General features: G+C 45.7%; 1 protein-coding gene across 2 annotated transcripts in view; it reads right to left on the bottom strand.

Annotated features, from left to right (window-relative positions):
• The window catches only part of LOC309548060 (charged multivesicular body protein 3), a 114,307-nt gene that overhangs the window by 100,012 nt on the left and 892 nt on the right, over window positions 1-13,403 (bottom strand). For both annotated transcript variants that reach the window (XM_082248029.1, XM_082248027.1), the window contains exon 2: window positions 5,717-5,981. In XM_082248029.1, the coding sequence (XP_082104155.1) occupies window positions 5,717-5,942 (226 nt within the window). In that variant the 5' untranslated portion in view covers window positions 5,943-5,981. The remainder of the gene's footprint in view (window positions 1-5,716; window positions 5,982-13,403) is intronic.

Genomic DNA, 13,403 nt, shown 5'->3' with positions numbered 1-13,403 from the left:
CACGCTTGACACCATCTGAACTGAATAGGTTTATCTTGGTCTCATCAGACCACAGGACATGGTTCCAGTAATCCATGTCCTTAGTCTGCTTGTCTTCAGCAAACTGTTTGCGGGCTTTCTTGTGCATCATCTTTAGAAGAGGCTTCCTTCTGGGATGACAGCCATGCAGACCAATTTGATGCAGTGTGCGGCATATGGTCTGAGCACTGACAGGCTGACCCCCCATCCCTTCAACCTCTGCAGCAATGCTGGCAGCACTCATACATATATTTCCCAAAGACAACCTCTGGATATGATTCTGAGCACGTGCACTCAACTTCTTTGGTCGACCATGGCGAGGCTTGTTCAGAGTGGAACCTGTCCTGTTAAACTGCTGTATGGTCTTGGCAACCGTGCTGCAGCCCATTTTCAGGGCCTTGGCAATCTTCTTCAAGCCTAGGTCATCTTTATGTAGAACAACAATTCTTTTTTAGATCCTCAGAGAGTTCTTTGCCATAAGGTTCTATGTTGAACTTCCAGTGACCAGTATGAGAGAGTGAGAGCGATAACACCAAATTTAACACACCAGCTCCCCATTCACACCTGAGACCTTGTAACACTAACGAGTCACATGACATCAGGGAGGGAAAATGGCTACTTGGGCCCAATTTGGACATTTTCACTAAGGGATGTACAAGCTTTTATTGCCAGTGGTTTAGACATTAATGGCTGTGTGTTGATTTATTTTGAGGGGACAGCAAATTTACAATGTTATACAAGCTGTACACTCACTACTTTAGTGTAATTTCTTCAGTGTTGTCACATGAAAAGATATAATAAAATATTTACAGAAATGTGAGGGGTGTACTCACTTTTGTGAGATACTGTATACACACATACAGGATCCTGCACCGGGTAGCAGTTGCGAATATGCGTTGCCAGCAGCTCACTCCCGCTGTGATTACGCACATCGGGAGCCAATCAGCGGGTACTGTGGACCTGATGTCCATCGGGACCCGACGATCATTCGTTACACAGGCAGAATGGCAGTCTGCCAAGGTAAACAAGGCAGATTGCCGTTCTGTCAGTAGAGAAGGCATTGGTCCTTTGTTCCTGCAAAGTAGGAACATGGATCAATGCCTTTCCATAGTAAAAACATCTCCCACATAGTGAGAAAACTTTGATTGCCCCTGATGTTAACCCCTTCCCAGCCAGTGTCATTAGTACAGTGACCATGCATATTTTTAGCACTGATTACCGTATAAAGTATCACTGGTCCTCAAAAAGTGTCAGTTAGGTGTCCCAATTTGTCTGCCCCATTATCACAGTCCCACTATAAGTCGCTGATTGCTGCCATTACTAGTAAAAAAGAACATACAAAATTCCATAAATCATTGCATAGTTTGTAAACGGTATAACTTTTGCGCAAGCCAATCAATATACGCTTATTGTGACTTTTGTTTACCAAAATTATGTAGCAGAATACATATTGGTCCAAACTGAAGAAATTATATTGTTTAAATGTATATCTTTTTTAGCAGAAATATTATATATATATATATATATATATATATATATATATATATATATATATATATATATATATATATATTTTTTTTTTTTTTTAAATGGTCACTCTTTTTTTGTTTGAAGCAAAAAAAATAAACAATGGAGGTGATTAAAGCGGAGTTCCACCCTGGAATTTTTTTTTTTTTTTTTTTTTTTAAATACCCCCGGGACAGTCAGGGCTAGTGCATTCCACAATGGCTAGCCTCTGATCTGTCCTGGGTTGCACTTACCTGTTAGGACAAATACTTACCTTGAAAAAGTCTTGTCCAGCGCTGCCATCTCAGATGTGGGCAGCTTGAAGCCAGCGCGATCCTCTTCGGCGTCCTCTTCCGCCTTCTTCGGTCCCACGATGCCCTGCGCCGGCCCCGCCGTCACTCCTGGGCGCACGTGTCATCCCTCCACAGCTTCTGGGCATGCCCAGAAGCTGTTTAGAAGGGGATGACGCGCGTGCCCCGTAACTGACGTCGGGGCCGGTGCAGGCGCAATGATTCCTGGGAGCGATGACGTTCAGCTCCCAGGAATCATTGCAGAGCCAGGAAGTGACGACGGGCCGCGGCCGAGGAAGGAGGAAGAAGGAAGTAAGGTAAGTATATTTTCTTCGCTACGAGGTAAGTAAAAAAAAAAAAAAAAATGCGATTATCCATTTGTTTTTCAGGTGACCCGGAGCGAGAAGATGGAGGCAAGTATAAAATTAGGGTGGAACTCCACTTTAAATACTACCAAAAGAAAGCTCTATTTGAGGAGGAGGAAAAAAAAAAAAAAAGTACACAAATTTTAATTTGGGTACAGTGTTGCACGACCGCGCAATTGTCAGTTAAAAAAACGCAGTGCCATATCGCAAAAAATGGCCTGATCATGAAGGGGGATAAATCTACCGGAGCTGAAGTGGCTAAAGCAGCAATAAGATCCAGCAAGAGAGGCAGACTAATCAGAAAACTTAGCCTTTCAAAAATGATTTGGATAAGTGGTCAAGAGTTTTCAAAAATAAAAACAGCAAGGCTAATTTTTTTTTTTTTTTTACATTAAAGCTGGGTTCACACTGTGTGCAGAGCAGCTCGCAGCAAAGGGTCCGGTGCGCTCCTGTTCACAGTTTCAGGGCTGAATTTTTGGCTGAACTCAGACTTGCAATGGACCAGAAGACGCACAGGACCTTTCTGCAGATCGCTCTGCAGCCGTCCCGCAGCTGTGTGAAGCAGCTCCATTAAGAGCCAGTCACAGTCTCCTGACATGCGAATTGATTGTGGGGAAACCCGCATACAATTCTCACCAGTGTAAACCCAGTCTAAAGGGTCAAAAGAATGGGGATACCCCTCCGGTTCTTCCAGTGAAGAGTTCTGTTAGAGCATACAAAGAAATTGTGCTTTTCCCGCTTTGTGACAACAGTTTTAAAAAGGCGAACTTCTGTTCCAGCCAAACTGTGCCCATGAGTACAAAGCCAGCGCCACAAAGACTTGGTTTGTTGTGGGGGAACGTGATTGACCTGCACAGAGCCCTGACCTCAACTCCAATTAACATGTTTGGGATAAACTGGAATGCAAGATGTGAGATAGGTCTTGGTGTTGGAAGAAATGGGGTCTTGTTGTTGGAAGAAATTGACCTCTGTTGGCTGAATGGGCACAATTTTGCAGACAAACATTTTGTGGAAGGCCTTCCCAGAAGTGTCAAGGCAATTAAAGCTACAGGGAAGAAGGGCAGCTCCATATCAATGCCCATGGTTTTGAATGGTTTGTCCAATAAGCTCAAATAGGTGTGGTAGTCAGATATCCACAAACTATTTGCCATATGGTGCATCTTTATTTTATCTTCGTTAAATAGTGATTCACTGACCCAGGACAAATACTGCATGTACATATCAGGTGTCAGACATAATATGCATCGACTTGTTCTGGGTCATTAACTTACTAAGAAATGACGCAAACAGAAGGATATCAATCTTGCTTCATGCACCTTTATAAACAATTCAGCAATGGCAGCTACCAGGTGTTTTGTGAATTGTTCTTGTGTGTTCTCCAATGTGGCCCAGGACTTCTTGTGCAAAGGTTACCTTTCTGGAGAGAAAGATCTTTTGGTGGTCATTTTCACAGAATCTTCATAGTCAACGGCTATAGGGTTTTTTTTTAAAAGGTATTTTAGATTTTTTTTTTATTAAGAAATTAAAGATACCAGCAGGAAAATATACAGTATCCAGGGTACAAAAGTATACATTCCCATGTAAGGTAACCAATGTTAAACAACAAGGCTATGCAGAGGCCGGATAGTCATTAAGGTATACAAGTCAACGGCTATTGGTTAATATCTTGTGACGACTTGGGGGTTGCTGCTTTGTGGGTAGTTCAGTCCACATCAGATATGCCGTTTAAGGGCTTATTTTTATTTAACCACTTAAGCCCCGGAAGATTTTACCCCCTTCCTGACCAGGGTTTTTTTTGCGATTTTTTACTGCGTGACTTTAACGGACAATTGCGCGGTTGTGCGACGCTGTACCTAAACAAAATTTGACGTCCTTTTTTTCCCACAAACAAAGCTGTTTTATGCTACATATGTTTGGTAAAAAAAAAAAAAAAAAAAGAAAACCAATCGCAAAAAGCGTATTTTGATTGGTTTGCGCAAGAGTTATCGCGTTTACTAACTAAGGGAAAGATTTTTGTCATTTTTGGTGTTTTTTTTTTTTTTTAAACGAGTAATGGCGGCGATCTGCAAATTTTTTTTGCGGGACTGCAACATTGCGGCGGACAGATCGGACCCTTGACTGACATTTTTGACACTTTTGGGGTTACCAGTGACATTGCTGCAGTAATCAGTGCTATACATATGCACTGTTACTGTAAAAATTACACTGGCAGGGAAGGGGTTAACTGTATTGGAGAGGGAGGGGTTAACTGTGTCCTAGGGGCGTGCTTCTAACTGTGATGGGACATGGCTACTAGTGTAAAAACAGAGATCAACGGTCCTACATAGTAGAACCGTCTGATCTCCATTTTTACACAGGGGAGAATGACAGGCGGCTTGTTTACATTAGCCGCCTGCCTTTCTCCCTTCCCAACGAATGATCGCGAGGACCCGATGTCCGCCGGTCACACGCACTGACTTGTTAGGGAACGAGCCGAGGCGGGTGCGTGCCTCAGCGGGCGTGCGCTCGCCCGCTATTGGCTCACAAGCCAGTGACAGGCTAGTGACGTACCGGTACGTCACTTTGCCTGGCCGGGGCTGACCGCCGCAGTATATGTACTTGCGGCGGTTGGCAAGTGGTTAAGCAGTTGTATTTAGTTTTATTTAAACAGAAAAAAGTCCAACAAACAGAAAGGGTTTCCACCATCAATACGAATTTAAGCAGAAGTACCGCCAAAGCTTGTTTGGCTGTACTTCTCCTGTGGATCACAGGAGTGCAATTCGTTCTGCAATCCATTTTCAGCAGACAGCAGCCTGAAGCCTGTCCAGGCTCGGGCAAGATCGCGACAATGAAGTCAGGATCCGTCCACATGTCTAGATCGGCACCCAGCTCAGCGAGTCGCTGCGAGCCTGAGCTGGCCACTCCCGCCCCCTCCACAGCCAAGCGCTCCAGTGAGCATGGGGGGGCAGAGCAGAGAGACAGCGACGTACAGTCACCGGTTCTCTGTTCAGGGAGCTGTGAGAACCCAGCTATCAGCAGAGTTTGATCGCTCGGTTCTCAGTTTTAGAGACGGCAGGGGTCCGTCTGATGTATCCACCTAGATAAGTATGATTATTAAATTTAAAAAACGATACACTTCTTTTAACAATGGTCAGTCTCCTGGCTCTCTTTGGCAGCTCTGCTGCTCAGGCCTCGTGCCTTGGTCCTCCTGACCATCTAAAACAGCACCCCAATGCTCTCTGTCTCTCAGGCTGGGGCCTCTGTCCACCCTGTCCCAGACAAGCAAACCTCTCGCTGCTCCCTTGCAAACCACACACAAACTCCTCGGTAGGGTGGAGCTCAAAGACCTAGTTCTGATTACTTTATGAACCCAGCACACACCTGCACTATCAGTGTGCCAGTTGTCTGCAAAACTCGTTCCCGGCTGCCTTTTAACAACATGACAGGGCCCCACACTAACACAATCTATTAGGAAACCTAGTGTTGATATGTTTTTGGTTTTACATTACATTTTTTTAATATTTATATTGTTACAACTCAAACTTTAGAATGCCTTACCAGATTTTTCCACAAGTTCTCGGACATCCCTCTTCTCTGGAAGACCAGAATATCCTAAGCCTCGGCACTCCAAGATGGTCTTCAGCTGGTGGAAGCTTAAAGTTACCGGGTCCACTAGCTGACTGGCGAAGATGCCCGTCTCGTACCATACTATTGTCTCAAAGAATCTGGCCAGTACGAAGAGGATGAGGAAGTAGAGAAGCAGCAGAAACAGCTTGAGCCACATCTTGCTGGTCTTGTCAGATCTGGGTTTTGATGCCCTCCCCTAAAGGAAAGGAGCAGATTGTAAAAAGTCCTAACAGCTGAAACCTCCAGAAAAAACACACAGTATGCCAAAGCTCTATAAGGACTATGACTTATAAACCGTTTCCTCACCCTAGGCGCTCTAGCAAAATAATTAAACATTTAACCGGTTTATTCACGTGTCAGGAATTAAATTATGTGCAGCAGCTGGTTGATTTACCTAGAAGGTATGTAATGTATGTGCATGACACAAAACAAATAGCTGTCCAATGGACTTTATAGAGGGAATTTACTAAGAGTAGCCAGAATCTGAAGCTGCTGTGCACCAATCAGCGTCTACCTTTCATTTTCTATTTCTATATTTTTATTAGCTTTTATAGGTACAAAACATGTATAAAAAGGAACAAAGGTTCATCTGTACAATTTCCAGTAAGACACCAGTCGTAGCCAGAAGCCAAACCCGAGTGCCTCCTAAAATGAATATACATGAACCAGATTTTGAAGCAACATTAACCACTTAAGCCCCGGAAGATTTCACCCCCTTCCTGACCAGGGGGTATTTTGCGATTCGGCACTGCGTGACTTTAACGGACAATTGCGCAGTCGTGCGACGCTTTACCTAAAAAAATTTGACGTCCTTTTTTTCCCACAAACAGAGCTTTCTTTTGGTGGTATTTGATCACCTGTGCGATTTTTTGATCATGCGCTATAAACAAAAAAAGAGCGACAATTTTGCAAAAATAACAATATTTTTCACACTTTTTATATGAAATTTCCCCCCAAAAAAAATGTAAAAATCTAAATTTTTTAACATTTTCGGCCAATTTGTTTTATGCTACATATGTTTGGTAAAAATCGCAAAAAGCGTATTTTCATTGGTTTGCGCAAAAGTTATCGCGTTTACTAACAAAGGGAAAGATTTTTGTCATTTTTGTTGTTTTTAACGCGTAATGGCGGCGATCTTGCGATTTTTTTGCGGGACTGTGACATTGGGGCGGACAGATCGAACCCTTGACTGACATTTGACACTTTTGGGGTTACCAGTGACAGTACTACAGTAATCAGTGCTATACATATGCACTGTCACTGTAAAATGACACTGGTAGTGAAGGGGTTAACTTTTTTTGAGAGGGAGGGGCTGTGTGTGTGTCCCTAGGGGCGTGATTCTAACTGTGATTGGCTGTGGCTTGAGGTGTAGGAACAGTGATCAACGGTCCTACATAGTAGAACCGTATGATCACTATTCCTACACAGGGGAGAATGACAGGCGGCTTGTTTACACTAGCCGCCTGCCTTTCTCCCTCTCCCCCGACGATCGCCGAGTGACCGGCGGACATCGGGCCCGCCGGTCACACGCGCAGGGGGGTTCGTGACCGCGCGGGAGCGCGCCTCCGGCGGCACGCGCTCGCTCCCCAGAGCCTCACAGGCTAGTGACGTACCGATACGTCACTTTGCCTGTGAGGGGCTGACCGCCGCAGTATATGTTCTTGCGGCGGTCAGCAAGTGGTTAATGACCACTCTAATGAAAGACTGGTATAGTGGATACCATATTACAAAAATGTATAGGAAAATACGGGGGGTTGATAAAGAATTAAGGGGGGGGGGGGCAAAAAAAAAAAAACAAACAAAAAAAGGAAAGAAAACTAAATCAAGCAACAATTAATAAAATAAAAAATAAATAAATGTAAGGCTTGTGCATCTATCAACTCTTAAGAAGGCGGGGGGGGGGTCTATCAAAGCTATCTTTGATTTCTATTTAAAACTGAAAGAGGTTGTTTTACAAGGTGCTCATTTACAATCACTTTAAGTTCCTGAAGTGTCTCTTAAAGCGGTTGTATACTTAAAAAAAAAAAAAACCCTGCAAGACAAAGGCATAATGAGCTAGTATGCATCGCATACTAGCTCATTATGAAATACTTACCTTAGAACGAAGCCCCGACACAGACCCCCGGACACCGCTGTGGGAGCTGACAAGATCCCTCGGTGTCTCTTCCGGGTTCGGCGGCTCCGGCGCTGTGATTGGCCGGAGCCGCGATGACGTCATTTTTCGGCAAGTTCACGGCAAGGAACGCTGAAGGTCCGCCGGACCTTCAGAGCACATGCGCCGCTCGCTGCCGGTTTAGGAGATATTATTTGTACCTACAGGTAAGCCTTATTATAGGCTTACCTGCAGTTAAAAGTCGCAAAAAGCGGTATACTACCGCTTTAATATGTTTTATTCCCCAAACCATTCACCGGTTTTGTTACCCGTCTCAAGACTCGTATCCTATCAATATCTTTCTGTTAGTGAGGTCTCCAAAACTGGACTCAGTATTCTAAATGAGGTCTCACTAAAGATCTATATAGAGGAATCAGAACCTCCTTCCTCCTTCTGGTGACCCCTCTAGTGATGCATCCTAGAAATCTATTCCCAATGCCCGGTCACACTGTCTGCTCATTTTGCAATCACCTGAAACAGGTAACCCCCAAATCTTTTTCTTCTGTAGTGCTGGTCAACACTGTACCCCCAATGTTGTACTTGAAATATTGAACTGCATGCTCCCCTGCTTTGACCAATCTTCCAGCAATTCACGCTGGCGATTAAGACTGGTGTGAATTGTAGCGGCAGTTCCTTCTGCGGCCCTCATTGGGTAGGTGAAGCCGCCGGTCCCTTTCACTAGAACAGAGTGATGGAAGCCGCAGCTATTCGCCACTATCTGCACAGCTGGAGGCGAATGGCTGCAGCGGGGAGGCGAATGGCTGCAGCAGCTGGTGACCTGTAATTATAGTGAATGGGGTGAGCGGCCGCCCCTACCCGCTGAGAGCTGCAGAAGGAACTGCCGCTACAATTCGTACTGGACGCCCACTTCACTTGTTACTGACCGAGAAGCGGGCTGTCCAAGCCATTGAATTGTCATTGTGTCTGTACGAATGTCACATTTCTGCAGCAAATTTTTTTTTTTTTTTTTTTTTTTTTTTAATACATAGACCCCTGCCGGGAGGAGGGAGATTTTTTTTATATACAGGTCCCTCTAAAAAAATTAGCATATTGTGATAAAGTTCATTATTTTCTGTAATGTACTGATAAACATTAGACTTTCATATATTTTAGATTCATTACACACAACTGAAGTAGTGCAAGCCTTTTATTGTTTTAATATTGATGATTTTGGCATACAGCTCATGAAAACCCCAAATTCCTATCTCAAAAAATTTGCATATCATGAAAAGGTTCTCTAAACGAGCTATTAACCTAATCATCTGAATCAACTAATTAACTCTAAACACCTGCAAAAGATTCCTGAGGCTTTTAAAAACTCCCAGCCTGGTTCATTACTCAAAACCGCAATCATGGGTAAGACTGCCGACCTGACTGCTGTCCAGAAGGCCATCATTGACACCCTCAAGCAAGAGGGTAAGACACAGAAAGAAATTTCTGAACGAATAGGCTGTTCCCAGAGTGCTGTATCAAGGCACCTCAGTGGGAAGTCTGTGGGAAGGAAAAAGTGTGGCAGAAAACGCTGCACAACGAGAAGAGGTGACCGGACCCTGAGAAAGACTGGGGAGAGGGAAATGCCAAAATGCCTGAAGTCCAGTGTCAAGTACCCACAGTCAGTGATGGTCTGGGGTGCCATGTCAGCTGCTGGTGTTGGTCCACTGTGTTTTATCAAGGGCAGGGTCAATGCAGCTAGCTATCAGGAGATTTTGGAGCACTTCATGCTTCCATCTGCTGAAAAGTTTTATGGAGATGAAGATTTCATTTTTCAGCACGACCTGGCACCTGCTCACAGTGCCAAAACCACTGGTAAATGGTTTACTGACCATGGTATTACTGTGCTCAATTGGCCTGCCAACTCTCCTGACCTGAACCCCATAGAGAATCTGTGGGATGTTGTGAAGAGAAAGTTGAGAGACGCAAGACCCAACACTCTGGATGAGCTCAAGGCCGCTATCGAAGCATCCTGGGCCTCCATAACACCTCAGCAGTGCCACAGGCTGATTGCCTCCATGCCACGCCGCATTGAAGCAGTCATTTCTGCAAAAGGATTCCCGACCAAGTACTGAGTGCATAACTGAACATCATTTTTTTAAAGGTTGACTTTTTTTGTATTAAAAACACTTATCTTTTATTGGTCGGATGAAATATGCTAATTTTTTGAGATAGGAATTTTGGTTTTTCATGAGCTGTATGCCAAAATCATCAATATTAAAACAATAAAAGGCTTGCACTACTTCAGTTGTGTGTAATGAATCTAAAATATATGAAAGTCTAATGTTTATCAGTACATTACAGAAAATAATGAACTTTATCACAATATGCTAATTTTTTGAGAGGGACCTGTATAATACCCTTCCGGGAGGAGGGAGATTTTTTATACATAGACCCCTGCAGGGAGGAGGGACATTTTTAAAAATAGACCCCTGCCGGGAGGAGGGAGATTTTTTTTATACATGGACCCCTGCAGGGAGGAGGGAGATTTTTTTATACATAGACCCCTGCAGGGAGGAGGGAGATTTTTTTATACATAGACCCCTGCAGGGAGGAGGGAGATTTTTTTATACATAGACCCCTGCCGGGAGGAGGGAGATTTTTTATACATAGACCCCTGCAGGAAGGAGGGAGATTTTTTTATACATAGACCCCTGCCGGGAGGAGGGAGATTTTTTATACATAGACCCCTGCAGGAAGGAGGGAGATTTTTTTATACATAGACCCCTGCCGGGAGGAGGGAGATTTTTTTTATACAGACCCCTGCCGGGAGGAAGGAGATTTTTTTATACAGACCCCTGCCGGGAGGAGGGAGATTTTTTTATACAGACCCCTGCCGGGAGGAGGGAGATTTTTTTATACAGACCCCTGCCGGGAGGAAGGAGATTTTTTTATACATAGACCCCTGCAGGGAGGAGGGAGATTTTTTATACATAGACCCCTGCAGGAAGGAGGGAGATTTTTTTATACATAGACCCCTGCAGGGAGGAGGGAGATTTTTTTATACATAGACCCCTGCAGGGAGGAGGGAGATTTTTTTATACATAGACCCCTGCAGGGAGGAGGGAGATTTTTTTATACATAGACCCCTGCAGGGAGGAGGGAGATTTTTTATACATAGACCCCTGCAGGAAGGAGGGACATTTTTTTATACATAGACCCCTGCAGGAAGGACGGACATTTTTTTATACATAGACCCCTGCAGGAAGGACGGACATTTTTTTATACATAGACCCCTGCAGGAAGGAGGGAGATTTTTTTATACAGACCCCTGCCGGGAGGAAGGAGATTTTTTTATACATACACCCCTGCAGGGAGGAGGGAGATTTTTTTTATACATAGACCCCTGCAGGGAGGAGGGAGATTTTTTTATACATAGACCCCTGCCGGGAGGAGGGAGATTTTTTTATACATAGACCCCTGCAGGGAGGAGGGAGATTTTTTTATACATACACCCCTGCAGGGAGGAGGGAGAACGACTATGAAAGTTAGAGAATAGTCATGAGCCCTGGTTCACACTGCTGCGTCTTATGCGACTTGAGAGTTCAAAGTCGCATGACAAGTCGCACCTCAATAACTGCAATGGAATCGTTCTAATCAGTGCGACTCAAGTCACAGCGACTTAGAAAAAGGTTCCTGCACTACTATGGGGCGACTTCATCACGACTTTTATCGGCTTCTGTTAATGAAGTCACAAGCAAGCCACAATGAAGTCGCGTGGCAAAGTTGCAAGTTTCCCGTTGTGGCAGTGTGAACCGAGCCCAAGTCTATATCTGTATACATGTATTGGCACAGTGACATAGTCAGCACAACAGCCAGGGAGCTGGCATTTCAGAAGGCAAGTTAAAAATAACAGGCTCTGTGTTTGTTTTCATGACAAGCTTCCTTTATAAAGCAGACGTGTCAGATCCATTTGTTATGGTGATACTTCCTATTATCAGGTTACAAGTTAACTTCATTTACTATTATTTCTACCAACAGTTCTCTGTAATCCCCTGCAATCACAGCACTGCATGGGACCAGGAGGAGGGCATTTGTATAAATCTGATTCATGGTTGTAAGAAAGTTTAAGAACTGGCAGAGAGAAGAAGGGAGTTCTAGCACCACAGAGAGAAAGGTGTGTTCCAGGATATCCAGATTATCTACAGACGTACAGAGGTGGGAAGTCTGTACACTCCATGTGCATCCCAAGGACCCAATCACACCACTTGCATTGCAGTCCTCTGCGTTATAACCAATGGTGGGCCGCATTAAGAAGGCCACGCCAAACTGCAGGCAGCACCTTTTCTTTTGTGTTGAGGTGCATTGCAGCCTATTTATTTTGGGGAGCCAGATGGCTAGGGAACACTAATGGGGGGGGGGGGGGTCAGAGGAAAGCAACATTAATGTCAGATGGTCAGAGAACAGTAATGGGGGAATCACAAGGACAGGGGACAGTGATAAGGGGGTTGGGGGGGGGGGGGTGTCAGAGGTACTGAGGAAAGCAATAGGGGAGTCAACTGGACAATGACAGGGGAGTCAGAAAGACAGGGGATAGAGGTACAATGGCGGGGGGGGGGGGGGTTACATAAGAATTGCCATTTGGGGCTAATTTTGGGCTTTGAGGGAGAAATTGGGGGGGGGGGGGGGTGAGGAGCATAGGGAACAGTAAGGGGGGACAGAAGTTACTGACAGGGGAGCCAGATGGCCAAGGGTCAGCAACAGGGGAGTCAGAAGGATAATGACAGGGCAGTCATAAGCACAGCAGTGGAGGGAGTTAGAGGAAGGGGGGAAGATGCCAAAAGGACAGAGGACAGCAAAGTCAGAGGGACAGTGATGGGGTGACAGGACTGCAACTGGGAAGTCAGAGTAACAGGGGACAGTGAGGTCGCAGAGACAGGAGACAGCGATATGGGGGGGGGGGGAGTCACAGGGACAGGAGACAGCGATGGGGGGGGGGGGAGAATCGCAGGGACAGGTGACAGCGATGGGGGGGGGGGGGAGAATCGCAGGGACAGGTGACAGCGATGGGGGGGGGAGGGAAGAGTCGCAGGGACAGGAGACAGCGATGGGGGGGGGGGGGAGGAGTTGCAGGGACAGGAAACAGTGATTGAGGGGGGGGGGGGGGGGAAAGAGTAGCAGGGACAGGAAACAGCAATTGGGGGGGGGGGGAGAGTCGCAGGGACAGGAGACAGCGATTGGGGGGGGGGAGAGTCGCAGGGACAGGAGACAGCGATTGGGGGGGGGGGGAGTCGCAGGGACAGGAGACAGCGATTGGGGGGGGGGAGAGTCGCAGGGACAGGAGACAACGATTGGGGGGGGGGGAAGAGTCGCAGGGACAGGAAACAGCGATTGGGGGGGGGGGGGAGAGTCGCAGGGACAGGAAACAGCGATTGGGGGGGGGGGAAGAGTCGCAGGGACAGGAAACAGCGATTGGGGGGGGGGGGAAGAGTCGCAGGGACAGGAAACAGCGATTGGGGGGGGGGGAAGAGTCGC

Source organism: Pelophylax lessonae (assembly GCF_965119305.1).
Source record: "Pelophylax lessonae genome assembly, chromosome: 1".
Lineage (NCBI taxonomy): Eukaryota > Metazoa > Chordata > Amphibia > Anura > Ranidae > Pelophylax > Pelophylax lessonae.
This window is presented reverse-complemented; position numbering and strand designations above follow the sequence as displayed.